The 25,685-nt window shown below is 51.9% G+C and overlaps 1 protein-coding gene across 2 annotated transcripts in view; it reads left to right on the top strand.

Annotated features, from left to right (window-relative positions):
* Positions 1-25,449, top strand: part of CSNK2A1 (casein kinase 2 alpha 1) — a 127,510-nt gene extending 102,061 nt beyond the window's left edge. Inside the window, exons 10-13 of one of the 2 annotated variants that reach the window (XM_029611051.1) lie at positions 6,468-6,568; positions 7,004-7,152; positions 22,819-22,905; positions 23,215-25,449. In XM_029611051.1, the coding sequence (XP_029466911.1) occupies positions 6,468-6,568; positions 7,004-7,152; positions 22,819-22,905; positions 23,215-23,330 (453 nt within the window). In that variant the 3' untranslated portion in view covers positions 23,331-25,449. The remainder of the gene's footprint in view (positions 1-6,467; positions 6,569-7,003; positions 7,153-22,818; positions 22,906-23,214) is intronic. The other variant, XM_029611050.1, reaches the window with a different exon arrangement.
* Positions 25,450-25,685: the final 236 nt, after the last annotated feature.

The following is a 25,685-nucleotide window of genomic DNA, read 5'->3' as shown; positions in this document are numbered from 1 at the left end:
AGCGCTGAGTGATAGACTGACGGGGAATGGATGTAATGCGCGTGATGAAGCGCTGAGTGATAGACTGACGGGGAATGGATGTAATGCATGTGATGAAGCACTGAGTGATAGACTGACGGGGAATGGACGTAATGCGCGTGATGAAGCATTGAGTGATAGACTGACGGGGAATGGACGTAATGCGCGTGATGAAGCGCTGAGTGATAGACTGACGGGGAATGGACGTAATGCGCGTGATGAAGCGCTGAGTGATAGACTGACGGGGAATGGATGTAATGCACGTGATGAAGCGCTGAGTGATAGACTGACGGGGAATGGATGTAATGCGCGTGATGAAGCACTGAGTGATAGACTGACGGGGAATGGATGTAATGCGCGTGATGAAGCACTGAGTGATAGACTGACGGGGAATGGATGTAATGCGCGTGATGAAGCACTGAGTGATAGACTGACGGGGAATGGACGTATTCCCTGTACGTACCTGGATCAGTCCAGACAGTGGGTTATGTCCCCAATCCAGCAGATGGAGTCAGTCAAAGCTTTGAGGGGGCGTCACCATGAGTGCTACTACCCCCTCTGCAGGAGTTCAGTATCTTCTGACTCCAGCAGATGCGAGTAGGGAATCCGGGTTGCTCCCGATTACCTTAGGCACTTCTTGTACTTCTTTATCTGGTTTTCTTCTCTCTGCCTACTTCTTTTGGATCAAGTTTTTGTTTAAAAAAAAAAAAAAAAAGTGTAAAGTGAATTAGAGGGTTCTAATTGGGAGGCGTGGCTTCCCTCTGTGTTTGTCTGCTCTCTCCTTCTTCTATCGTTGCGAGCGGGGTAAGTGCAGTGTTGTTTTGCTTCTTTCCCTGCAGTTTGCTTCGACGGAGGGTCTCGCGGAGGCCAGTAGGACCGGCCTCTCCGCGTTCTCTCTCTTGCCTGCGGCCATTTTCGCGGCTCCTCGTGGGCTGCGGAGGCAGGCAGGGAGGTCGTCGTCGGCGGGTCGCGCGGCCAGGAAGGCCCCCCCGCGGTGCCGTTTTCGTCCTCGGCGGGCTGTGCAGGCCGTCCGGGCCCCCCCGCAGCGGCGCTCCCGTTCTCGGCCCCCCCCGAGGCTCTGCCGGGTGGTTTTTTACCTGCCGGGCCTGTTTTCTTCACAGCTCCGATGCCGCGGCCAGCGCGCTGCTCTGCTTGCGGCGAGCCGGGCTCGCGGATTTCGAGGGAGGGCATCTGTGCGAGGTGTCTCCCCGGGGGGGAAGGTACCTCGCGGCCCCTCATCGATTTCCCTCGTCTAACAGGCTTGCCCGGGCGGCGGGGGCCGGCCCCTCCCCCATTCCTGGCGGGAACGGCGGCCATCTTACATTCTGCACGCCCTGAGGGGGAACAGACAGCGCTTGGGGCCGGGGATGCTGGAGATTCTCCGCCACACTTACTTCCGGAATCGGATCCGGAGACGGGCCCACAGGGGCAGGGTTCCCCGGGGCCCCCCCCCTCGGAGCCCCCCTCGGGTAGACAGGGGTTTTCCCCAGAGTTTATCCTTTTGCTGCACACTGCATATCTGCAGAGCCTTGAGGCTCCCACGGGACCTCCTCCAAACAAGATACCGCGGCCCTCGCTGCCTTCCCCGGCACACGCTGCGTCTGTTCCAGCGGGAAGAGCTGGATGACCTACTTCCACAAGTTATTAAGGAGTTGGACCTCGATCCACCGCCGGAGCCGCCCGCGCCCGTAGCGCCCGCTGTGGTCACTTCCTCAAAGAAGGGGGATTCGGTCTTGGCAGCCCGGAGGCCGAGGGCTCGGGCTTTCCCCATTCATGAGTCTTTCCTTCAGCTTCTCACCGGGGAGTGGGATGCCCCGGAAGCTTCCTTTAAGGGCAGCCGGACCATGGAGAGACTCTACCCGCTGCCTGAAGATTTTCTCGATCTCATCAAGGTACCTAAAGTGGACTCCGCGGTGACAGCGGTCACGAAGAGGACAACCATCCCAGTGACGGGGGGAGCGGCCTTAAGAGACGCGCAAGATCGCAAGTTGGAAGTCTTCCTCAAGCGGGTCTTCGAGGTCTCCGCAGTAGGGTTGCGGGCGGTGATGTGTAACTCGCTGGCACAGTGGGCCAGCCTTCTCTGGGTCCAACAACTGCTCACCTCTCAGGTCCTACCGGCCGGGGAGGCCGCCCAGGCGGATAGACTGGAAGCTGCGGTTGCGTATGGGGCTGACGCCTCCTATGACCTGTTTCGGGTCCTCGCCCGCTCCATGGCCTCGGTGGTAGCGGCACGTCGCCTCCTATGGCTCCGCAACTGGGCGGCGGACACGTCCTCCAAGTCGAGTCTGGGCTCCCTGCCATTCAGGGGCAAGTTCCTGTTCGGGGAGGATTTGGATCAAATCATCAAGTCGCTGGGGGAAAACGCGGTTCATCGCCTGCCGGAAGACAGGTATCGCTCCACCAGGGCGTTCTCGTCCTCTCGGACCAGAGCCAGGGCGCAACGGCGCTACCGGAACTACAGACCGGCGGCAGCCAGGCCCTCTGCCCCCAGGTCTCAGCCCTGGTCTCGCTCCTTTCGCGGGCGCCGCCCCGCGCGTCCCGCTCCCGCAGCTGGACAACCCTCTCCCAAGTCCTCGCAATGATGTTCAGCTCGCCCACTCCGCTGTCCCCAGGATCGGGGGGCGACTGGCGTTATTCTACGAGGAGTGGGCACGGATCACCTCGGATCAGTGGGTCTTGGACACCATCGGACAAGGTTACGCATTGGAGTTTGTCCGCGCTCCAAAGGGACGGTTCATATTCTCCCCTTGCGGCTCGGACACCAAGCGACAGGCGGTACAGTTGACCCTGGACAGACTTTGGGAGATTGGCGCCATTGCGCCCGTGCCCTTCGGAGAGGTGGGCTCGGGCCATTATTCCATCTACTTCGTGGTGCCAAAGAAGGACGGATCCTACCGACCCATTCTGGACTTGAAGGAAGACAACAAATCACTCCGGGTGGTTCGGTTCCGCATGGAAACGCTGCGGTCCGTGATCGCGGCGGTGCATCGCGGGGAATTCCTGGCCTCCTTGGACCTGACGGAGGCCTACCTCCACATCCCCATTCGCCGGGAGCATCACTGTCTTCTACGGTTCAAGATCCTGGATCAACATTTCCAGTTTGTGGCTCTCCCGTTTGGGCTGGCAACGGCTCCGCGCACTTTCACCAAGATCATGGTGGTGGTAGCGGCTGCCTTGCGGAAGGAGGGGATTCTAGTTCATCCTTACCTGGACGATTGGCTCATTCGAGCGAAGTCTTTCCGGCATGGACAGGAGGCTGTGGCCAGAGTCATAGAGTTTCTGCAGTCCCTAGGATGGGTGGTGAACTTTTCCAAGAGCTCCCTGGTACCCTCGCAGCGCTTGGATTTCCTGGGGGCGACTTTCGACACCCGTCTGGGCGCGGTTTTTCTACGTCAGGACAAGGCGCAAGCCCTGCGGGAACACATACAACGGTTTTCTGCGTTATCGGTTCCCACCTCCTGGGACTATCTGCAGCTCCTAGGGGTGATGGGTTCCACCATCGACATGGTCCCTTGGGCATTTGCGCACCTCAGGCCTCTACAGAGAGCGCTTCTATCCCGTTGGAAGCCGCTTTCGCAGGACTACCAGGTGCTCCTTCCTCTGCCGCTGTTTGCCAGGAACAGTCTGACCTGGTGGATGAATCCGGAAAATTTGGCCCGCGGCATGTCTCTCGATCTGCCAAATTGGGTCGTGGTAACCACCGACGCCAGTCTCGTAGGATGGGGAGCGGTCTGCGACCGCAGCGCCACGCAAGGGACGTGGTCCGCGGAGGAATCGAAGTGGTCCATCAATCTACTGGAGACCAGAGCGGTCAGATTAGCGCTCCAGCACTTCCTGCCACTCCTCCGGAACCGGGAGGTCAGGATCTTATCGGACAATGCGACGACGGTGGCCTATATCAACCGACAGGGCGGCACCCGCAGTCCGCAGGTCGCGCTCGAAGCAGAGATGCTGATGCAGTGGGCGGAGCGGCATCTGGCCCGCCTGGCGGCCTCGCACATTGCGGGCGTGGACAACGTACAGGCGGATTTCCTCAGCCGTCAGCTCTTGGACCCCGGGGAATGGTCCCTCTCCGACGAGGCGATGCAGCTGCTCGTTCGGCGGTGGGGATCCCCCCACCTCGATCTCATGGCGTCCGCAAGCAACACCAAGGCTCCCCGGTTCTTCAGCCGCCGGAGAGAGCGAGGAGCGGAGGGCGTGGACGCTCTCGTACTCCCGTGGCCGGCCAACCTTCTTCTTTACGCGTTCCCGCCATGGCCACTGGTGGGAAGACTACTCCGCCGCGTAGAGGTCCACCAGGGACCGGTGATCTTCGTCGCTCCGGAGTGGCCAAGACGACCTTGGTTTGCGGACCTGCTCCAACTGGTGATCGACGGACCCATCCGTCTGGGACATCTCCCCCGCCTCCTTCACCAAGGCCCGGTATTTTTCGACCAGGCAGAACTCTTCTGTCTTGCGGCCTGGCTTTTGAGAGGCACCGCCTCCGGCGCAGGGGCTACCAGGAGGCGGTAGTCTCAACGCTGCTGCGTTCTCGAAAGACTTCGACGTCGGTAGCCTATGTGCGAGTCTGGAAGGTGTTCGAGCTGTGGTGTGCCGGACTGAACACGAGTCCCTCTGAGGCTTCGGTTCCTCAGATCCTTCAGTTTCTGCAAGCAGGGGTGGACAAGGGGCTTGCCTACAACTCACTCCGGGTTCAGGTGGCCGCCCTTGGCTCGCTCCTGCGGGACGGGGGTTCCCTGCTACAACACCCGGATATTTTCCGTTTTCTCAAGGGTGTCAAACACATGCGACCGCCGGTGCGGAATCCTTGTCCCTCCTGGAGTCTCAACCTGGTGCTACGGGCCATGTCGGGACCTCCGTTTGAACCACTGCGGAATGCGACGATCAAGGATCTCACTCTCAAGGCGGTGTTTCTGGTGGCGATCTGCTCCACTCGGCGCATCTCGGAGCTGCAGGCCCTGTCGTGCAGGGAACCCTATCTCCGGTTCTCGGATTCCGGGGTTTCGATTCGCACTGTTCCCTCCTTTCTCCCGAAGGTGGTGTCCGCGTTCCATGTGAATCAGACGGTGGAGCTTCCTTCCTTCTCCTCTTCGGAGCCAAGGTCTCTCCGGCTTCTGGACGTCAAGCGCACCCTGCGCCTCTATCTGGAGGCTACGAATGATTTCCGGACTTCTGACCATCTCTTCGTCCTCTGGTCCGGCCCTCGGAAGGGAGCTCAGGCCTCGAAGACGACCATTGCCAGATGGTTGAAGGCTGGCATTGCCGCTTCCTACATTGGGGTGGGGCGGACTCCCCCGCCCGGTATTGTTGCGCATTCTACACGCTCTTGGGCGGAGACCCGCTCGGTCTCCTCTCAAGAAATCTGTAGAGCGGCCACCTGGAAGTCGTTACACACGTTCTCCAGACACTATCTTCTTCACCTCGCTTCCTCGGTCTTTGGACACTTTGGTGAGCAGGTTCTACGAGCGGGTCTCGCAGGACCCCACCCGGTTTAGGGACGCTTGGGTACATCCCACTGTCTGGACTGATCCAGGTACGTACAGGGAAAAGAAAATTATTCCTTACCTGCTAATTTTCGTTCCTGTAGTACCATGGATCAGTCCAGACGCCCACCGCATTTGGGTCCTTCTCCTGCTCGACTGGTTTTTCCTCTACGGGACGGTAGTATTTTCTGTCTCTCACGATTTCTCAGTTTTTCACTGTTTGTCACAGTTCCGTTTTGGGGTTGACACGCTGACCTTTGGTCCTCCCACCCGTTGGTGGGGCGGGCACGGTTTGGTTGCTTAGGTCATACGGCTGATTGTTGCCGTTCCTTAAACTTGATCCAATTTGGGGGTTCTTGGTTTACTCGGGCTTGGATATACTCGATACTGAACTCCTGCAGAGGGGGTAGTAGCACTCATGGTGACGCCCCCTCAAAGCTTTGACTGACTCCATCTGCTGGATTGGGGACATAACCCACTGTCTGGACTGATCCATGGTACTACAGGAACGAAAATTAGCAGGTAAGGAATAATTTTCTTATGCGCGTGATGAAGCACTGAGTGATAGACTGACGGGGAATGGACGTAATGCGCGTGATGAAGCACTGAGTGATAGACTGACGGGGAATGGACGTAATGCGCGTGATGAAGCACTGAGTGATAGACTGACGGGGAATGGACGTAATGCGCGTGATGAAGCGCTGAGTGATAGACTGACGGGGAATGGACGTAATGCGCGTGATGAAGCACTGAGTGATAGACTGACGGGGAATGGCAGGCCCCACTCTGCCAGTGGAAGTCCTTAGTTGGAGGCCTAGTTAGAGAATAATTCTGATTTACTTGCCGAAAGCGTTTTTCTTGAGTGGGCAGCTCTCCCAGGTGATAAATCACTGTGGTGTGTTTCCCATTTTCTATCTGCGGTGCTGGTCATGCTCGTAACTCTCTGCTTTTCTCTGTTTGTGCCAGCTGGTGAGAATAGCAAAGGTGCTGGGGACAGAAGACCTGTATGACTACATTGATAAATACAACATCGAACTGGATCCACGTTTCAATGACATCTTGGGACGGTAAATGTGAGAGTTGGAAGAGCAGGAGCAGCAGCCTGCCAGCATTGCGTGGTGGGGAGGAATAACCTTGGCTTAGATTTTCTAAGCTGAGTTTTTGATCTGACCCATTTCCACCTGCGCAGCTGTGGCATTTCAGTGAATGAAGAACAGGACAGCCAAACTGCACATTAAATGTCTGCAGATGAATATTTCTTAGAGAAACCCTGCAAGCTGCACTTCTGTGTGGTTTGTGGTACTTGAAGACTAATTCCTCATCCCTATTGTAGGTGAAACGGACTCTACAGGCCCCTCCCATTCCCAAAGAGGGCAGTGCATGGGGGTGTAGTTAGGGGAGGAGGGGGTGGGAGCAGGAAGGCTGTACAGGCGAGGAGGGGGTGCTGTTAAGGGAGGAGGCCCACATCCTTTGTAACCTGTTTCTTTCTGGGAACTCTACAGGCACTCCCGTAAGCGATGGGAACGCTTTGTGCACAGTGAAAACCAGCATCTGGTGAGCCCCGAAGCACTCGATTTCCTGGACAAGCTACTGCGATACGATCATCAGACACGCCTGACAGCAAGAGAGGCCATGGAGCATCCCTACTTCTGTGAGCAGTACTGAGTTACCTCCTCTTCCCCTAAGACAGCAGTGCTGAGTATCTCTCTCCCACCTGTCAAACCTGAGAGCAGTGCTGCCTGCCTCCCTTCCCCAAATAGAGGTAGGGGAGGGGCACTCTGGCACTGAACATCTCCCCCTGTGAAGGGAGGCCAGCAGCACTGAACATCTACAGAAGAGAAGAAATTCAGAGGCTCTCAATGTGATTTGAAGGAATAGTGTGTGCAGGGGGTGGGGGCCACAAGTATAATGAATCTTCTGAAATAATACTGCAGTGCTCCAGTTCTGTCTTTCCTCTAGGAGTTTCCATCCTAATTGCCCTTTGATTAATCCTACATATCAAAAAGGAGAAACTTATTCTAACCTGATAATTTCCTTTCTTTGAATCCAGCCAAACCAATCCGGATACATGGATTATGCTCCCCAACCAGCAGATGGAAACAGACACTAACAGGCTTGCTGATGTCACACCTTATAGGTGCCCATGCCAAACTTGGCCTATCAGTATATTCTGTAGCAAACTAAGAATATTCACCAAGTCCTCTTCATCCAGGCAAGCCAGTCCACACCATTGAGTTGTGCACTCCAAACAGCAGATGGAGACGTAGAACAAAGACTCGCTGACGTCACCCTCATATAGCGCTGCTCGGACCCTAGCCAGCCAGTTTTGCTCCGTCCCCAGGAGGTGGTGAACATGCATCCGTTCTTAAGAACATAAGAAATTGCCATGCTGGGTCAGACCAAGGGTCCATCAAGCCCAGCATCCTGTTTCCAACAGAGGCCAAAACCAGGCCACAAGAACCTGGCAATTATCCAAATACTAAGAAGATCCCATGCTACTGATGCAATTAATAGCAGTGGCTATTCCCTAAGTAAACTTGATTAATAGTCGTTCCCAGTACGTACCAGGATCAGTCCAGAGAAGTGGGTTGTGTTTCCTTACCAGCAGGTGGAGTCAGAGAGCAAAACTTTGGGCACTGCCATATATACAAGAGTGCCACCTGCAGTCCCTCAGTATTTCTCTGACTCCAGCAGCTGGAAGAGAAGCACCTGCAGTCTTAGTTAATTTTTTCAGTGTAGTTAATTAGATTTTTTTCTAAATTCCGGATTTTTTCGTCAGGATTGCTTCCTGAGGTGTTAGGCACCTTCGTGGGCCATCCCTCAGTCAAAGCCGGGCGTACGGGGGGTTGTATACCCCTGCCTGGATTTTGTCCGTTACCATTTGGGGTCTGAAGGCCAGGGGCTCCTGACTTCTCTTCCCCGAAGCTGCTCCTTCGATCCCTGCCAGGAGGACCTTCAGGATGGGGACCCTGAACAGGATGATGCTAATGGGGATGACTTACCGACCGTGGAGGGTGACGATCCCAGCGTTGTTCGCCTTTTTAAGCGGGATGAACTGCGACCTCTTATTCCCCAGATCCTAGACGTCCTGGGTCTTAAAGTTTCACAAAAAGAATCCGATAGTGAAAGGGTTAATCTGGTGCTTGACAGGATCCGTGGGCCCTCCTTGGCTTTTCCACTGCCTAAGAAGGTCCGCAAGTTAGTGACCCGCGAGTGGGACTCGCCGGACGCTGGTCTCAAAGTGGGCAGAGCTATGGCCAAGCTGTATCCTCTTTCGGCGGATGTTTTGGATCTCCTAAAGGTTTCGAAGGTGGATGCGGCAGTCTCTGCAGTGACAAAAAAGACCACTCCCAGTGGCGGGTGCTGCCGCTTTGAGGACATGCAGGACCGCAAACTGGAGATCCAGTTGAAGTGGGTTTTTGAAGTGGCTGCTTTGAGTCTTCTGGCCACGATCTGTGCTAGCCTTATGCAGAGGGCGTGTCTGTGTGCGATTCAAGACTCTAATGCCAGTGCAGCTGCCAGCGGTATGGCCGCCCTGGAGGGCGCCCGCTTGGAGGCGGGCATCGCATATGTGGCGGATGCGCTTTACGACCTGGTGCGAACCTCGGCGCAAAGCATGGTTTCTGTGGTGGCGGCTCGTCGCCTGCTTTGGCTGCGCAATTGGTCAGCAGATTTGTCCTCCAAATTTCAGCTGTGTAACCTCCCATTCGAGGGTAAACTCCTGTTCGGGGAGGAACTGAATCAGTTAGTGGAACTGTTCGGAGAATCCAAGGGCAATAAGTTGCCGGAAGATAGGTCTACCAGGAAGGTTTTTCCTTCTAGGACTCGTTTTCGAGATGCATGCCGTTTTCGATCCGGCAGATATTCCTCGTCGTCCACGCCCAAGCAGACTCCAGGTTGCCAGCAGTCCTTTCGAGGTGGTCGTCGCCCCGGTCGGGATTCCGGGCACCTCAGGACAGGAAGCAGTAAGACCTCCTAATGAAGTCACGAGTCCCCATTCCATCATGAAGCTGTTTGAGGCAGATTATCCAACTTTTTCACGGAATGGGCAAGGATCACTTCAGACCGCTGGGTTTTGGAGGTGATCAGAGACGGATATGCTCTGGAGTTCTCCCGTCCTGTGCGGGAGGTGTTTGTGGAATCCCGCGTGGTCTCGCGCATCAGGCAGGGACGCAGTGTGGGAGACCCTGCGCGCATCATCGATCTCCGGGCTATTATCCCAATGCCGAAGGTAGAACAGGGCCGGGGACATTACTCTGTTTACTTTGTGGTTCCCAAGAAGGGAGGGCACATTTCATCCCATCTTGGATCTCCAGAAGGTGAACAGTTATCTTCGAATCCCTCGTTTTCGCATGGAAACCCTGCGAACAGTAATGGCAGCTGTCCAAACAGGGGAGTTCCTAGCATCTCTGGATCTCACGGAAGCTTATCTACATATTTCCATCAGGCTGAGTCACCAGAGGTTTCTACGCTTCAAGGCTTTGGGGCAACACTTCCAGTTTCGAGCCCTTCCCTTTGGTCTCGCAACGGCTCCCCGCACATTCACCAAAGTCATGGTGGTGGTAGCGGCCTTCCTTCGCAAGGAAGGGATTCTCGTCTGTCCATACCTGGACGACTGGCTGATTTGCGCCAAGTCACAGGAGGACTGCGAAAGATCAGTTCGCAGGGTAATGCTCACCTTACAGTCCCTCGGGTGGGTCATCAATGTGCAGAAGAGTCACCTGGAACCCACCCAGGAGCTGATTTACTTGGATGCACGGTTTGATACCTTACACGGCGTTTTTCTTTCTGGCGTCGGATCGGGCAAAGTTGCAGAGCCAGATCCAGGTGCTTCTGCTCAGGGAATGTCCCACTGTATGGCATCATCTGCAAGTACTGGGCTCCATGGCTTCCACCTTGGCCTTGGTCCTGTGGGCATTTGCTCACTTGCGGCCGTTGCAGCATGCTCTGTTGTCATGATGGAGCCCGGTGTCTGAACAGTTCCACCTCCCGTTGGCCCTGCTCCCCGAGTCAAGGCTCAGTCTGTCATGGTGGCTTTCGCGCAACAATCTAGAAAGGGGGGTGGACTTGGACCTGCCGAATTGGCTAATAGTCTCCACCGATGCCTGCCTTTCAGGTTGGGGAGCAGTGTTCGACAGATCTGCTCAAGGTCTTTGGTCTCCAACGGAGGGCTCATGATCTATCAATCGGCTCGAGATGAGAGCTGTCCGCCTGGCCCTGCAAGCTTTCCTTCTCTGGATTCAGGGCAGAATGGTTCGCGTTTTCTCAGACAATGCGACGATGATGGCTTACATCAACCACCAGGGCGGGACGAGAAGTCCCGCTGTAGCGCTCGAAGCGTGTCTCCTGTTCGCCTGGGCGGAACATCATCTCTAGGGAATTGCCGCATCTCATATTGCAGGAGTGGAGAACGTGCAGGCAGATTTTCTCAGCAGACAACTCGACCCGGGAGAGTGGGAGCTGTCTCCCGAAGCATGGAACCTCATTTGCGCCAGGTGGGGCGTCCCACAGTTGGACCTGATGGCAACACGGGACAATACGAAAACAGACAGTTTCTTCAGCCGTCGGAGAGAACAAGGCTCTGTGGGGCTCGACGCTCTGGTGTGCCCCTGGCCAATGGGGTTCTGCTCTATGCCTTCCCTCCCTGGCCTCTCATCGGTCAGATTCTCCGTCGCATAGAACTCCATCCAGGCAGGGTGGTTCTAGTGCTCCAGAGTGGCCGCGTCGCCCATGGTTCACGGATCTGATTCGCTTGACCCTGGAGGGTCCTTTGCAGCTGGCCCATGCCGGGAGCTGCCTTCCTGGCAGATGCTGGCTATGATTTAGCATGCACGGTGCCTCGAGGGGTAGCGTAGGTGATTGTAGCCTGTAGGCTCCTCTGGCTTCGGAACTGGTCTGCTGATACTATTTCAGAATCGAACCTCACAAAGTTACTTTTAAGGGGCGCTTGTTGTTGGGGAGGAGTTAGAGAAGATGGTGGATCGATGGGGAGAGTTGAAATTTCCTCCGTTGCCGGAGGATAAGAAGTAGACTCCCTGGTTTTTCTCAAGCCAAGGGGCGATTTCAGAGCTCTTAGTGTTTTTGCTCCTCAGAGGTCTCTGACATTTGGGAGATCTCAGTCCTTTCAGGCAAAGGCAGCCCCTCCGGCTGTCTTTTTCTGCAAAGCTGAAGTCTCGCAGCCGTGGAGCTTGTGCTTTTTCTGTGAGAAATCGTTTTTTCTTCCTTCCCACATTTCTTTATTTATTTTTATTTAGTGATTTTTATATATTGGCATTCCTGTAAAAACAGATGTCGGTTTACATCATATGGCAAATGGTAATTAACACATTTGCATTTAAAACAAGAAAAATAAAATCTAAAACATATCCATTTCATTTAAAAGCTAAAATAAGACTAAAACTAAATTTCAAAATACATCGTAAATCTATACAATAAAAGAAATAAATACAATCAGAGTCAATCAATGTTGTTAAAAGCTTGGTTAAAAAGCCATGCTTTGAATCCTTTCTTAAAAACTTTGAGATTAGTTTCCATCCTCTAGTGCGGTGGTAAGGTGTTCCATAAATTGGGTCTGGCAATGGATAATGCTCTCACTCGAACTGAGTTCATATGTGCAGATTTCAATGTCTGGATCGGTTGTAACCCAGTATTAGCGGATCTGGTTACTCGTGCTAGTACGTGAAAATGTAGTGCTGCATTGAGCCAAACAACCTTCTCATTGTAAAGAGATTTATGTATTAATGCAAGTGCTTTGTGCTGTGATCTATATCCAATAGGGAGCCAATGAAGCTCTTTAGCACGGGATTGATGTGCTCAAATTTCTTTGTATTAGTCAATAACTTAGCGGCAGAGTTCTGCAAGAGCTAACAGTTGTGTGGTGCTAGCAGGAAGGCCCAGAAGAAGAGTATTACAATAGTCTAATTTCGTGAAAATCAGAGCTTGTAAATCAGTCCTAAAATCATTGGGGTATAAAAGATGTTTAACTCGCTTTAAAATATTCAATTTAAAATATCCTTCTCTAACTATGTTATTAATCCATTTTTTAAGACTTACTTCACAATCTAGTGTTATCCCCAGATCTCTAACATAAAGAGTGTGTTTTTGTAGCTTCCAAAATTTCAAGTTCTTTCAATGGTCTTAATTTTGGGCAGATATATAAAATTCCAGTTTTTTTGTCATTAAGCGTTAAATTCATTTCATATAAAACTTTTTTAATCGTGCCTAAATAAATATCCCAGATTTTTAAAGTGGAAATAGTTTTCAATAGGAATTAAAATCTGCACATCGTCAGCATAGATAAAATAAATAAGGTTAAGACCAGATAAAAGCTTGCATAGTGGGAACATATAAATATTAAAAAGCGTAGCAGAAAGTGAAGATCCTTGAGGTCCCTCTGCGTTTGGGGGTTTTTTTTCCTCATTGCTTTTGGTAAGGTTTTCTGGTACTTCGTGGTTGGTTACCGATGGTGTCGCCTCCCAGGGCCGCTGGCCATTGACCGCACATCGCATTCTTTTCGATATGGCGTCTGGCTTTCACCAATGCCCCCAGTGCCTCTGGACCTTATCCATCACAGACCCCCCACGAGGTCTGTCCTCTGCCTGGGGCATTGCACGATGTCCATGTTTGTGATCTTTGTGCCAGATGACCTATAAGGGAATTGGGCGCGTTTAGACAAAATGGAAAAGCAGTTCGGCACCAAGAAATCGGATCCATCGTCAGCGTCTGGGACTTCTACACCACAATGATCCCCCCTCCGTTACCAATCCTCCATCCTTTCGATCCAGGTCCGGTTCCTTCCCATCTCCGTTGGTCCTGGGGGAGGACTGAGGTGAGAACCGAGAGAAGTCGAGGGAACACAGACACCACTCATCCTCTTTGAAATCAGACCCTGGGAAGGCATTGACTGCATCAGTGCCTCCCCCAAAGTGATCGCGGGCAGAGGAGGTGCTACCTTCCAGTTCTACCGAGGACTCACAATGGTCCCCACTGATACCGGTGGAAGGTTCAGGTTCTCCCCATGACTCCAGGGTTGATCCGATTCTGCTACCTCCCCATCCTCAAACTGTTCTATCCTCGGCAGCTTTTGAGGAGGAGTTAGAGAGGTGCTTGCGGTTGGCGGTCGGCCGGGCCCTGTAGGGTATTGAGCCTTTGGTTCCTCCGGTACCGCCTCTGCTGCTCCATTGGTATTTGCGCCTCTCTTGAAATGGCTGGACCTGCTGCTCAGTGTCTTACCGATGCAGCCAGCTACAATGCTCCAAACCCTTCGCTGTCGAAGGGAGCATCGCTGCTCTTGCCACTGGTCCCCATCCTGGTGAGCAACTCCTCAGATGAAGAAGGTCCATCGGGTCATCAGCGCCTCGGCCACACACGGCACCTCGGCAACCTCTGGTACTTCCAGCCCCATCGGGACTGATGCCCTTGGTGCTATCGATGTCCCCAGTGCTCCTGAGACCCATGGATTAGTGGGTGCCTATGTGACCCTGGATCCCATAGGTGCCCTCTGCTCTGACTTCAGTTCTGCCGCTGCCCCCATGGCCCTCTGTCTCGAGGCTCAGGGCACAGATGGGTGCTCCACCCCCTGCTTCTCTGGAGAAGCCCCCTATGATCCCTGGGAAGCTGCGGCATCTTTTTCCTCCACTGAAGAATTGGAGGACTTGCCTTCAGAGTCCTCTCCACCGGAGGAGGGATGGAAATCCCCTCTAGAGGATCTTTCTTTTGCTGGTTTTGTTAAGGCCAAGGCGGAGTCTATGCCTTTCTAGCTATTAATAGAACAAGATTTTCGTCACAAGATGTTGGAGATCCTGCAATTTCTTGATGCTCCTAAAGAAGTGGTGGCTGTTCCAGTACATGACATCTTTAAGGAGCTAGTCGTCCAACACTGGGAACACCCCATTTCCATTTCTCCCGTGAACCAGAAGACAGACGCAGTCTATCTGATCCAGCCCTCCACAGGCTTTGAGCACCATCAGCTGCCTCACCAGTTAGTGGTAGTGGAATTGACCTTAAAAAGGGCAAAGAGACTTCAGACTCATGCCTTGCGCCCCACCCACTCCGGGCCAGGAACACAGAACTCTGGACGCTCTCGGACACCGGGTGTTCCAGGGCTCTGTGTTGACAGCTAGGATTGCTTGCTATCAACTCTATATGGGGCAGTACTCTAGAAACCTCTGGAAACAAGCCCAAAAGTTGGAGGAATGTCTCCTGCAACAATTTCAGGAGGACTTCCAGAAAATAGTTCAGAGGCCTGGACTGTGATTAAACACAAAGTCCACTCTGCATACGACGTGTATGAGAGTTGCCGCAGCAGGCATTGGGGCTTGTCACATGGCTTGGTTACGCACTTCTGACCTGTGCCCCGAGGTGCCGGACCGTCTGGCAGATCTGCCCTGTACAGGGGAGAACATGTTCGGGGACAAGATTAAAGAGGTGGTTGCCCAGCTGAAAGACTATCATGAAGGACCCTCAGCCCTCCAGCAAAAAACTTCCTAGGCAATATTCAAGATGGCCTTTTTACCGGCCATGCAAGTACTACCCGCCAGCCTCTAGATCAAGACTGAGGGCATGGCAACCTTGTACGCCCTGTCCATCTCCTGCGCCTCTGCAAAACCCTGTTGTGGGATTTGGACTGGCAGCCAGGGGGTTTGAGCCAGCCAACCCTACCAATGGGGGGCCGCCTACAGCTATTCGCAGAACAACGGACATAGGATCCAGCGGTCCGAGGTAACCTATCTATCGTGAGGCAGGGGTACAGATGGCATTTCCAATGAATTCCACCTCGTTTTCCCCCTTGTCCCCTGGAGGAGAGGCGTAGAGAACCAGCAGATACTGAGTAGAGCTCTCTGCCCTCTTAATGGCTTGAGCGGTCGAATCAGTCCCGTCAGGCCAACGGTGGGGAAACAGGTTCTACTTCAGGTATTTCCTGATCCCCCAAGAAAACTGGTGGCCTTCACCCCATTCTGGACCTGAGAGCATTAAACTGGTTTCTTGTCAGAGAAGAGTTCAAGATGGTGGTGTTGGGCTCTTTGATCCCCCTCCCCAAAGCTGGGGACTGGTTCTGCTCCCTCGATATCAGACGCATACGCCCATATCCCCATTTCTCCGGCAGATCGAAGGTATCTATGGTTCTTGGTAGAGAAAGAGCACTACCAGTATCTCGTATTGCCTTTTGGCCTTGCGTTGGGCCCTGCATCTTCACCAAATGCCTGGCGGTAGTGGGGGGGCCTATCTTTGGAAGCAAGGAGTATATGTCTTCCCTTACCTTGTCGATTGGCTTATCAAGAGCAACTCCAGGCAGGGAGCGCTACATTCCCTACAGTCCACCATATGCGACTTGGAAAATCAGGATTTCTGATCAACTATCTAAAATCACATTGCCAGCCATCACTGCAACTGGAGTTCATCGGAGCCAGACTGGACATTGTCCAAAAGAAGGCCTTTCTGCCTCTAGGCAGGGCAGACACCCTTGCTGCCCTTGCTCGAGTAGTCTCCAGGTGCCCCCATGTCTTGGAGCACCACTTTCTGAGGTTCTAGGACATATATGTTGCATGTCACTCCATTTGCTCGGCTTCACATGCGTAGAGTGGCGTGGACGTTACGATTCCAGTGGTGTCAAGCCACCCAGGATCTTTGGGCTCATGTCCTGATCACCACTCCCCTCTGGCAGTCCCTTGTGTGGTGGGAAACGCTATCCAGTCTGGAGTGAGGAATGCCCTTCTCGGGCTCGCAGCCCTAGATTGTCCTCACCACAGATGCGTCTCACACGGGTTGTGGGGCCCAGGTTGCAGATCTCCACACTTAAGGTCTTTTGTCTCTGCAGGACAGGTATTCCCAGATAAATTTCCTAGCTTATGGGGCGATCTGTTAGGTCCTGAAGGTGTTCAGGGAGCACCTACACAACAAAGTGGTCCTGTTTCAGACTTGACAGGTGGTGATGTGGTTTCTGAACAAGCAGGGAGGGACAGGGTCGTACCTCCTCTGCCAAAAGGCAGTCCAAATCTGGTCATGGGCCCTCGAACGGCATCTTCCTTCAGGCCGTGTATCTCCCTGGGACGGACAACGTCTTGGTGGACTCTTTGAGTCTGGCCTTCTGACCACATGAGTGGTAGCGAACCGCATCTTTCACCTATGGGGGACCCCAGACATAGAACTGTTTGCTTCCCCAGAGAACAAGAAGGTGGATCGATTCTGCTCACTAGGATGGGCAGACAGGGGATCGGTGTCGGATGCCTTTTCACGTCACTGGGGCACCGGTCTGCTGTATGCTTAACCTCCCCTTCCGCTAATCTTGAAAACATGCCAAAAGCTCCAACAGGACCGAGGCACCATGATTCTGGTTGCACCCTTTTGGCCTCGCCAGGTCTTGTTCCCTCTTCTACGACAGCCGGCCTCGCACCCGCCGATCTGGCTGTGGACTGCTCTGGACCTGATATCTCAGGACTAGGGCAGGCTTCGCCATCCCAACTTCCAAGCTTTGTTCCTCACGGCTTGATGTTGACCGGATGACCATAAAGGCACTGGGCCTTTCGTAAGGCATGTCTCGAGTCCTCTTTGAGTCCAGGAAACCTTCCACGAGAAGATCTTACAATCTCAAGTGGAAGAGGTTTTCGGCTTGGTGTGTTGTGCATGGTCTAGATCAGTGATGGCTAACCTATGACACGCATGTCATAGGTTAGCCCCCCATTGGTAGGGTTGGCTGGCTCAAACCCCCTGGCTGCCAGTCCAAATCCCACAACAGGGTTTTGCAGAGGCGCAGGAGACGTTTTTGCTGACACGCACAGCGTTTCAAGGACTATCGGGAATTTATTTTTTTTTATCGGCTGCGCCGAGCCTTTTCTTTTTCAGCTGCGCCGACCCTTTAAAATTTGTTTTTTTTAGTATCCCCCTACCCTCCGGACCCCTCCACCAATGCCCCGGGCGCAGGGAGGCTCAAGCGGCGCAGCGATGAGGCTTAAGACAAAGATTGCATTTAAACGCGCTGATGCTCCTCCTCCTTCCTGCCTGTGTGTCCCCGGAAGTAAACGTTGCTGGAGCCGCACGGGCAGGAAGGAGGTGAAGCATCAGCGCGTGCAGAAGAGGAGCAGCATTTGCGTTTACGGGCCGCCGCAGATTCCAAGTCGCAGTGGCCCGAGAAGAGGAAGAGGCCCGGTAGCAGGGCCGCCGCGGCCCGAGAAGATCAGGGCCGCTGCAGAGCCCATCCTGCGGTGACCCGCGAAGAGGAGGCCCAGAGGTGAGAGAGAGGCTGAGGGTCTGTAGAGTGTGCATGTGTGCGTGTTTGAGATGAGCTGAGAGACTGTGTGTGGGAGTTGAAGACCTGAATGTTTGCAGAGACAGCATGTGAGAGCCTCTGTGTGTTTGTGAGAGAGAGAGAGAGCATGTGCCAGTGAGAGCCTATGTGTATGAATGATTGTATGAGAGAGAGCATGTGCCAGTGAGAGCCTGTGTGTATGAATGATTGTATGAGAGAGCATGTGCCAGTGAGAGCCTGTGTGTATGAATGATTGTATATGAGAGAGCCTGTGCCAGTGAGAGCCTGTGTGTATGAATGATTGTATGAGAGAGCATGTGCCAGTGAGAGCCTGTGTGTATGAATGATTGTGTGAGAGCCTGTGTGTATGAATGATTGTATGAGAGAGAGCATGTGACAGTGAGCCTGTGTGTGTGTGAGAGAGAAATGCATGTGAGAATGAGAACCTGACTGTGTGTTTGAGGGAAGAAGATGGAGAAAAAAAACAGAAAAAAAGATAATATAAAAGGAATTGGCAAAAAAATAAGAAAGGGAAGGTGGAAAAAAAAAGCCTGTGACCAACCAATTAGAAAACTAACATCAGCCAGCAAAGGTAAAAAAAAAATAAAATTACTTTTTACTGATTGGCACATGTAATCTTTGGGAATGTGCAAGAATAGCACTTTCTCTATGGCGGATCTCACAATGTACGAGATCAACATGGAGGAAGTGGAAGCCCACGGGGCCTGCACAGAGGAGGCAGCAGAATGGGCTTCAGTGCCAGTAGCAGCAATCGGCACCTCCCCAATAGTCATGCGGCATCAGTGACAGTGGCAGCAGAGGAATGAGAGAGGCTCTGAGGTTGCTGGCAAAAGAGAGGGGGGTCTGCCTTTAGTGTGTGCATGTGAATGAATGGGACTCTGCCTGGGGGTGTATGTGTGTGAATGCATGGGTGCCTGCCTGGGGGTCTGTGTGTGTGAGAATGAATGAGTGTCTTCCTGGAGTTTGTATGTGTGAGAATAGGTGCCTGCCTGTGTGTGGTGTATGTGTGTGAGAGAATGAATTGGTGCCTGCCTGGGGGTCTGTGTGTGTGAGAATGAATGGGTGTCTTCCTGGAGTTTGTATGTGTGAGAATAGGTGCCTGCCTGTGTGTGGTGTATGTGTGTGTGTGAGAGAATAAATTGGTGCCTGCCTGGGGGTCTGTGTGTGTGAGAATGAATGTGTGCATGCCTGGGGGATGGGGAGGGAGTGGTGTGAAAATGAATGGGAGCCAATAAAAGAAACCAACTGACAGATGAAGTTTGTAACGCTTGCTTGGACTTGAAGTGTACGAAATACCAACCTTCAATTGAAGATTTAGCCAATGAAATTCAGCAACAAAAAAGTCACTAAGCAGGTAAGGTAAAGAATTATTTGCTTTTGCTTTATTAATAAATACAGAACATATATTAAAATTATAACTTTGTTATTAATTAGAGCTACAAATATCACAAAATTATGGATTTTTCTAGAAGTGACACACCACCCGAGTTAAGCTCGGGTTTTTTTAATGAATTTTGACACACTGAGCTCAAAAGGTTGGCCATCACTGGTCTAGATCCCTTCTCTTGCTCCCCACCACAGCTTTTGGGACTACCTGTTGCACCTCTCCGAGTTGGGCTTGCAAACTTCGGTGAGGGCTCACCTTAGAGTCATCGGAGCATACCATCAGGGGAAGGATGGTACTTCCATTACCACCCACCCGCTCGTGGGACGGTTTGTGTGAGACTTGTTGCAACTTAAGCCTCCTACTCGGCCCCCAGCAGTCTCCTGGGACCTCAGTGTAGTTCTGTCCCAGCTCATGAAGGCTCCATTTGAGCCCCTGCGGTCTTGCGACCTGAAATACCTGTCCTGGAAGGTCATCTTCTTGGTGTTGGTTACTTCAGTGTACAGGGTTAGTGAGCTGCAGGTTCTGGTGTTGTACCCCACCGAAGGTGGTCACGGACTTCCATCTAAATCAGTCCATTGTGTTGCTTTCCTTTTTTACAAGGCCGCACACTCAGCAGGGTGAACCCTGGATTGTAAAATGACCCTGGCCTTTTTACCTGGAATGGATGGTACCTCACTGTCCACTCAGTGTTTTGTCTCATTCGACAAAAACAGGTTGGGAGTTGCAGTGTCTAAGCAGAACGTATCCCATTGGCTAGCAGATGTATTTCCTTTTGCTGCGCCCAAGCAGGCCTGCAAATTGAGTCACATCAAGGCTCATTCCCTTCAGGCCATGTCTGTTTTGGTGGCTCACTCGCGTGCCGTCCCCATTCACAAGATTTGCAGGGCGGCGACCTGGAGTTCTCTCCACATGTTCACCTCCCATTATTGTCTGGACAAGGATGGATGATGTGACAGTCATTTTGGTCATTTGGTCTTCCATAATCTTTTTCAGCCATGATAACCCAACTCTTCCTCCCTTGGGCTCTTTCCTTAGGTGCAGGCTTGCTCCCTCGGTTCCAGCAGCTCTAGTTGTTCATGTTGGCACCTGTTCTGTGCTGCCTATGTTGGGAACAGCCTGTAGCTATATAATCACCCATGTGTGAGGACTACCATCCTGCTTGTCCTTCGAGAAAGCAGAGTTGCTTACCTGTTAACAGGTGTTCTCCAAGGCAGCAGTCCTCATGAAACCTGCTCGCCACCCCACAGAGTTGGATTCTCCTGCATTTTAATTTACTTTCCGTGAACTCTTATAAGACTGAAGAGGGGACCCCACGTGGACACGTGGTTAGCGGCATGATCAGTGTGTCTGCTAAAGTTTTCCGTGCTGGGCTCCATCTGATGATGTCACCCATGTGTGAGAACTAACATCCTGCTGTCCTTGTGGAACACCTGTTACAGGTAAGCAACTCTATGTGAAATTCTAGTCGCCGCATCTCAAAAAAGATATAGTTGTGATGGAGAAGGTACAGAGAAGGGCAACCAAAATGATAAAGGGGATGGAACAGCTCCCCTATGAGGAAAGACTAAAGAGGTTAGGACTTTTCAGCTTGGAGAAGAGACGACTGAGGGGGGATATGATAGAGGTGTTTAAAATCATGAGAGGTCTAGAACGGGTAGATGTGAATCGGTTATTTACTCTTTTGGATAATAGAAAGACTAGGGGGCACTCCATGAAGTTAGCAAGTAGCAAATTTAAAACTAATCGGAGAAAGTTCTTTTCCACTCAACGCACAATTAAACTCTGGAATTTGTTGCCAGAGGATGTGGTTAGTGCAGTTAGTGTAGCTGTGTTTAAAAAAGGATTGGATAAGTTCTTGGAGGAGAAGTCCATTAACTGCTATTAAGTTCACTTAGAGAATAGCCACTGCCATTAGCAATGGTTACATGGAATAGACTTAGTTTTTGGGTACTTGCCAGGTTCTTTTGGCCTGGATTGGCCACTGTTGGAAACAGGATGCTGGGCTTGATGGACCCTTGGTCTGACCCAGTATGGCAGCTTCTTATGTTCCAATAGGGAGTATGTAGAATAACCAGAACTACAAATCCCTTTTTGTTTTTTTAAAACATATTAATTAAAACTTACTGTCGGGTAAGAACAAAACTACCAACATTTCTTCTTCCCAAAATGTGCAAAGCAGATAATGAAGTAAAGAACATGGCTAAGACAGAGCTCCTTATATTGCCCCTCCCCTCTCCCTGCTTTCTCTATTTCTGTGAATAAGTCATTCTCATTACCTAGGAGTATCTTCAATGCCTCTCCTTCTCTACACATATCCAAAACTCTGCTAAAACGTGCCGTTTCTTCCTCTAAAAGACGGACACAATCTTTCCCTTCCTTTCCAAGCACATATCCTCTCTCTTACCTCCTTCCTGCTTTCCACCTGGCTGCACCGAGTGCTTGGAAGGACCTCCTCAGCTGGTGCGTCCTGCTCCCTCTCTCGCCTTGTTTCACTTCCATCTAAAGACCCGCCTTTTTGAGGTTGTCCACTTTTATCCTCATTCCATCCAAGCCTCAGCTCCCTGGCGTATGGGGCCCAAAGACAGAGGTCCCGGGTTAGACTCCACCTGCTGTGATTGTAAAATGGCTGCTGGTCCTCAGTGGGCGCCATCGACCCTACTGATGTAGTGTTCCTGACATGACAATCCTCCCCTCCCTCCTGTGCTCTGCCTCACCTGGACAAAGATGCAAACTTATCACTGCTCTTGCCCACCCCTCTGGTCCTTCCATCATTGCTCCCAAATCCCTCCTTTTTTTTTTTTTTTTTGGTAAAATTTATGCAGAGAGCCAAAAATGCACAACCAGCACAGGAGGAGCTTTTAAATAAAAAATCACTCCAGCGCCTCCCTTAAGCAGAGGATGGGGGGAAGGGGGTGGTAACTGTCTAGAACAGTTAATGGCTGTAATGCAGGAAAAGACAACTGAAAGCCCGCTGGTCGAGAGAGAGAGGGAGAGTACACACATTTCATCGCAGGAACTGTGCATGCACATTGCTCTTCAGCCAGCCTAGCTAGGCCTCCGATCACAGCATGGGATGCTCGCCCGCCAGCTCAGGTCAGTATGGGAAGCCTGTTAGTCTCGGTCTCCATGTAACCCACGTCTCGGCACTGGTCTGGCTGGATGAAGAGGGAGTGGAAAGCACTCTAGCTGTTCCTTGTGGCATATATGTTATGAAAGTACACACCCCTCACGCTCGGAGATGTAGACATCTGCTTTGCTGGAATGTGCACCTGGGCCTTAGCTTTACAGATTGGGGCAGGGGTGAGGGAGGTTTCCCTTAGCAGTAAGTTCATAAAGTAACCCGTTTTCTCCAGAGTGCTGCTGATCATGTGGATAATTTACTACCTGACTGCAAAGCTGTCATCATTTATGTTCTTGCTGTAAGCCTTTATGTGTATAATGGAGCAGACTCTTCTTGCTGTGAGGTGCATGTGGGAGGCAGAGACAGCAGTGTTTTTCTTGTAAATGCTTTTTAACTTCCTACATACTCCAGAGCAGTACGGGCCTGGTGCTTTCGTCGGTAGGAAGAATAGCTTCATGCACACGGCAGAAAGGAGCTGGGGGTTGTAGAAGGGGCCTTAGAACAGGCTGCTTGCTTATTCTCATGCTGCCTTTTATCTTCACAGACCCCATCGTGAAGGAGCAGTCTCGGATGGGCACCTCCAACATGCCCAGTGGTAGCACCCCTGTCAGCAGTGCCAGTATGATATCAGGTCAGTTGGCTAGAGAGGACTGGGTGCTGAAGGGAAAGTGGGACGGTAGTGAAAGGGGAGGGGGGTGCAGTGCAATTTAAGAATCTTGTATGCTGCAGGTACATCCATACGTCTGTCCAGTGCAGGTTACAAAAATGCAAACCATGAGCATAGCGCAGACCACCTACAAAAATACTTCAGCAACCGCCAAAGCGACCTCCAACACAATATAAGCAGATCAGGGGAGGGGGAGGGGGAGGCACAGTTCGGGTTGGGTCTCTTTCTTTGCCGAAGGGTCATGATTTATGAGTCTAATTTGGTTTCTTTTAGGAATCTCTTCAGTGCCAACTCCATCACCTCTTGGACCTCTGGCGGGGTCACCTGTCATCTCTGCCCCCAATGCCCTGGGGACCCCGGTGGCAGCTGCTGCAGGAGCACCACAGTAATGGTCCTTATTGACTACAGCTCCACTGGGCACAGGAAGGAACTCGTTCAAGGCCATGGCTGAGTGAATTTAGAGTTCTGTCATTATATAAAAGAAAAAAATTATAGGCTGATTTATTTTTTTTTAAACTTGAACTTTTTTTCTGTATGTTTTCCTAACTGGCAGAAATTTCTGACAATTACCTGCAAATGGAACATTTTTTGGACCCTTTTTTTTAATTGGAAATTCTTTGTTCTTCAATGACGCCCTCTACATCTGTATGTTCCTGTTGGTTTCCCTTCCTCTCCCCAGAGCGACGGGCCCTCAGTTGGCCGGAGAACTTGTGTTTGCAAAGAGCAGTAAATCCCTGAAAGGAAGAACCTGCGCTGGTGTACTGAGGAGAAGAGCCAGCACTCATCCCGTCCCTGAGTTCTGACGTCACAGCCTCTGTGTTGTATAGTGAATGCCATTGAGAGCAGACATTAGATCAGGCGGCCTCCTGTGCAGGATTTGACTTGAAATGAGTTTGTTGCAGGGTATTGTTATATATATATAGTGTTTATACAGATGTTGGAGGACCTGTCTAGTGATTTCCTCACGTGCCATGAGGTGGGGGTTCCGGTAAGCTGGCAGTGATGGCAGGAGAATGCAGGCATCCTTCTCCGTAGCCTGCCCCGCCTGGCATTGGTGCTCCGGTTGTGCTACCTGTGCTGTATATATCCACACTCTGTCCTGCACATGTGAAAGATCCGGTATTGTAAATAAACATTTTGTTTTATTTATCAAAACCTTGCCACAAGTTCCCTGTATATGGCCCTTTCTGGTTTGGGGTGTCCTGACTCCCCCTTTCCTTCTGTTTGAGCATGCTGAGCCTGGAGGCATTGGCTGATTCCTTCCTTTCTCCTCTAGGATGCTTGCATATAGTGTTCTCATGGGGCGACTGTAAGTACCTGGGCTCCATGATGTACAAGGTTTGTACATTCCAAGACTATTCAACTTCCTTCCACTTTCTGGGATGCTCTCTGGGTGAACCCTTTTCATTTAAATAGAGGGTTTGTGGCATAAAATAGCAGTACATTATCTCCTTTTTGTCTTCAGGGGTCCATGTAACTGCATTTCTTCCTCTTAGTTTTTTCATTCAATTCTGTGTATACCACTTATGTGGGCACTCCCTGAGTATAGAAGGCTTGCTGAAGGTATACCATTTGGGAGCATGGGGCATGTCCTCAGATACACCTCATGCAGGGAACGCTGAGCACATAGCCTGGATTACTGTAATGATGGATGAAGGGTTTGAAGTTGCAGGAAGCTTACCCTCACATACAACTATTACTGAGGCTGCCTCTAGAGAAGCAGCCCTGATTCCCTGTACGCACCTGGATCAGTCCAGATGCCTGGGCTCATGCATCCCTGCCAGCAGGTGGAGACAGAGAGAAAAACTTGCCTGACCCTGCTTCCTAAAGCCTAGTGCCACCTGCAGTTCCTCAGTATTTCTCTGTCTCTAGCAGATGGCACAGGGGGCTCCACCTGCAGTTCTGTGGGGTTTTTGTCTTTAATGCTTTTCTTTTGAGCCTTCCTCCTGGGGGTTTTTGTTTTTTCCTTTGGATTCCTGGTGGGTCCCACCCCCTCCGATAGAGGCAGACGGGCTGGGGGTTGTTCCCTTTTGTGGGGTTGTACATCTGGTTGTCCAGATCCCTCCCTCATGAAGCCGCCCAGGCAGCTGCAGACTGTCCAGGGATTTTTTTGTTCCCTTATGGCTGAGACTACCTGTTTCTTTTAGTCAGATTTTTAGCTCTCTGTATTTTTCCATAAAGTTTAAAAAAATACAGAAATCAAAGGCTGTGTTTTTCTGGCAGACGGCAGCACAGCTCTGACGGCGACTTCCCCCCGGTAAGATCAGCTCCGGGGTGAGGGAGGCTTTCTTTTTCCTGTGGGGGTTTTTTTTCCTCTCGACTGTATTTTTATTTCCCTTCCTCAGCATGACCCGAGGTACCGCGTGTTGGGCCTATGGCTCAGCACGATCGCGTCTAAACAGGGCCGGTCTTTGTGCTTTGTGTTCGGAGGGCGGGGAGGGCTCCTCTACCGGCGAAGCAGCATTCTGGCGATTCGGGGGCTGTTTTCGGCTGCAGCACTGTCCGGGGTACTGATTCTTCCTCCGAGGGCATGGGAACGGTGGCCATCTTGGATTTTTCAGCAGCAGTTCCCGTGCCATTGGGGAGAGTGGGGGAGGGTCTGCTTCCTTTGTCTCCGGCCCGTTCTGACTTTGGGGTCGGTCGAGGGGGGGGGGGTGGAAATCATGAGTGGGCCTGGTGCTGCCGCTAGCTCTGAGGGTGCTGGGGCTGTAAAGTGCTTTTCCCCAGAATTGTTTTACTGCACG

Source organism: Rhinatrema bivittatum, chromosome 8 (genome assembly GCF_901001135.1).
Source record: "Rhinatrema bivittatum chromosome 8, aRhiBiv1.1, whole genome shotgun sequence".
In the NCBI taxonomy this organism is placed as follows: domain Eukaryota; kingdom Metazoa; phylum Chordata; class Amphibia; order Gymnophiona; family Rhinatrematidae; genus Rhinatrema; species Rhinatrema bivittatum.
This window is presented reverse-complemented; position numbering and strand designations above follow the sequence as displayed.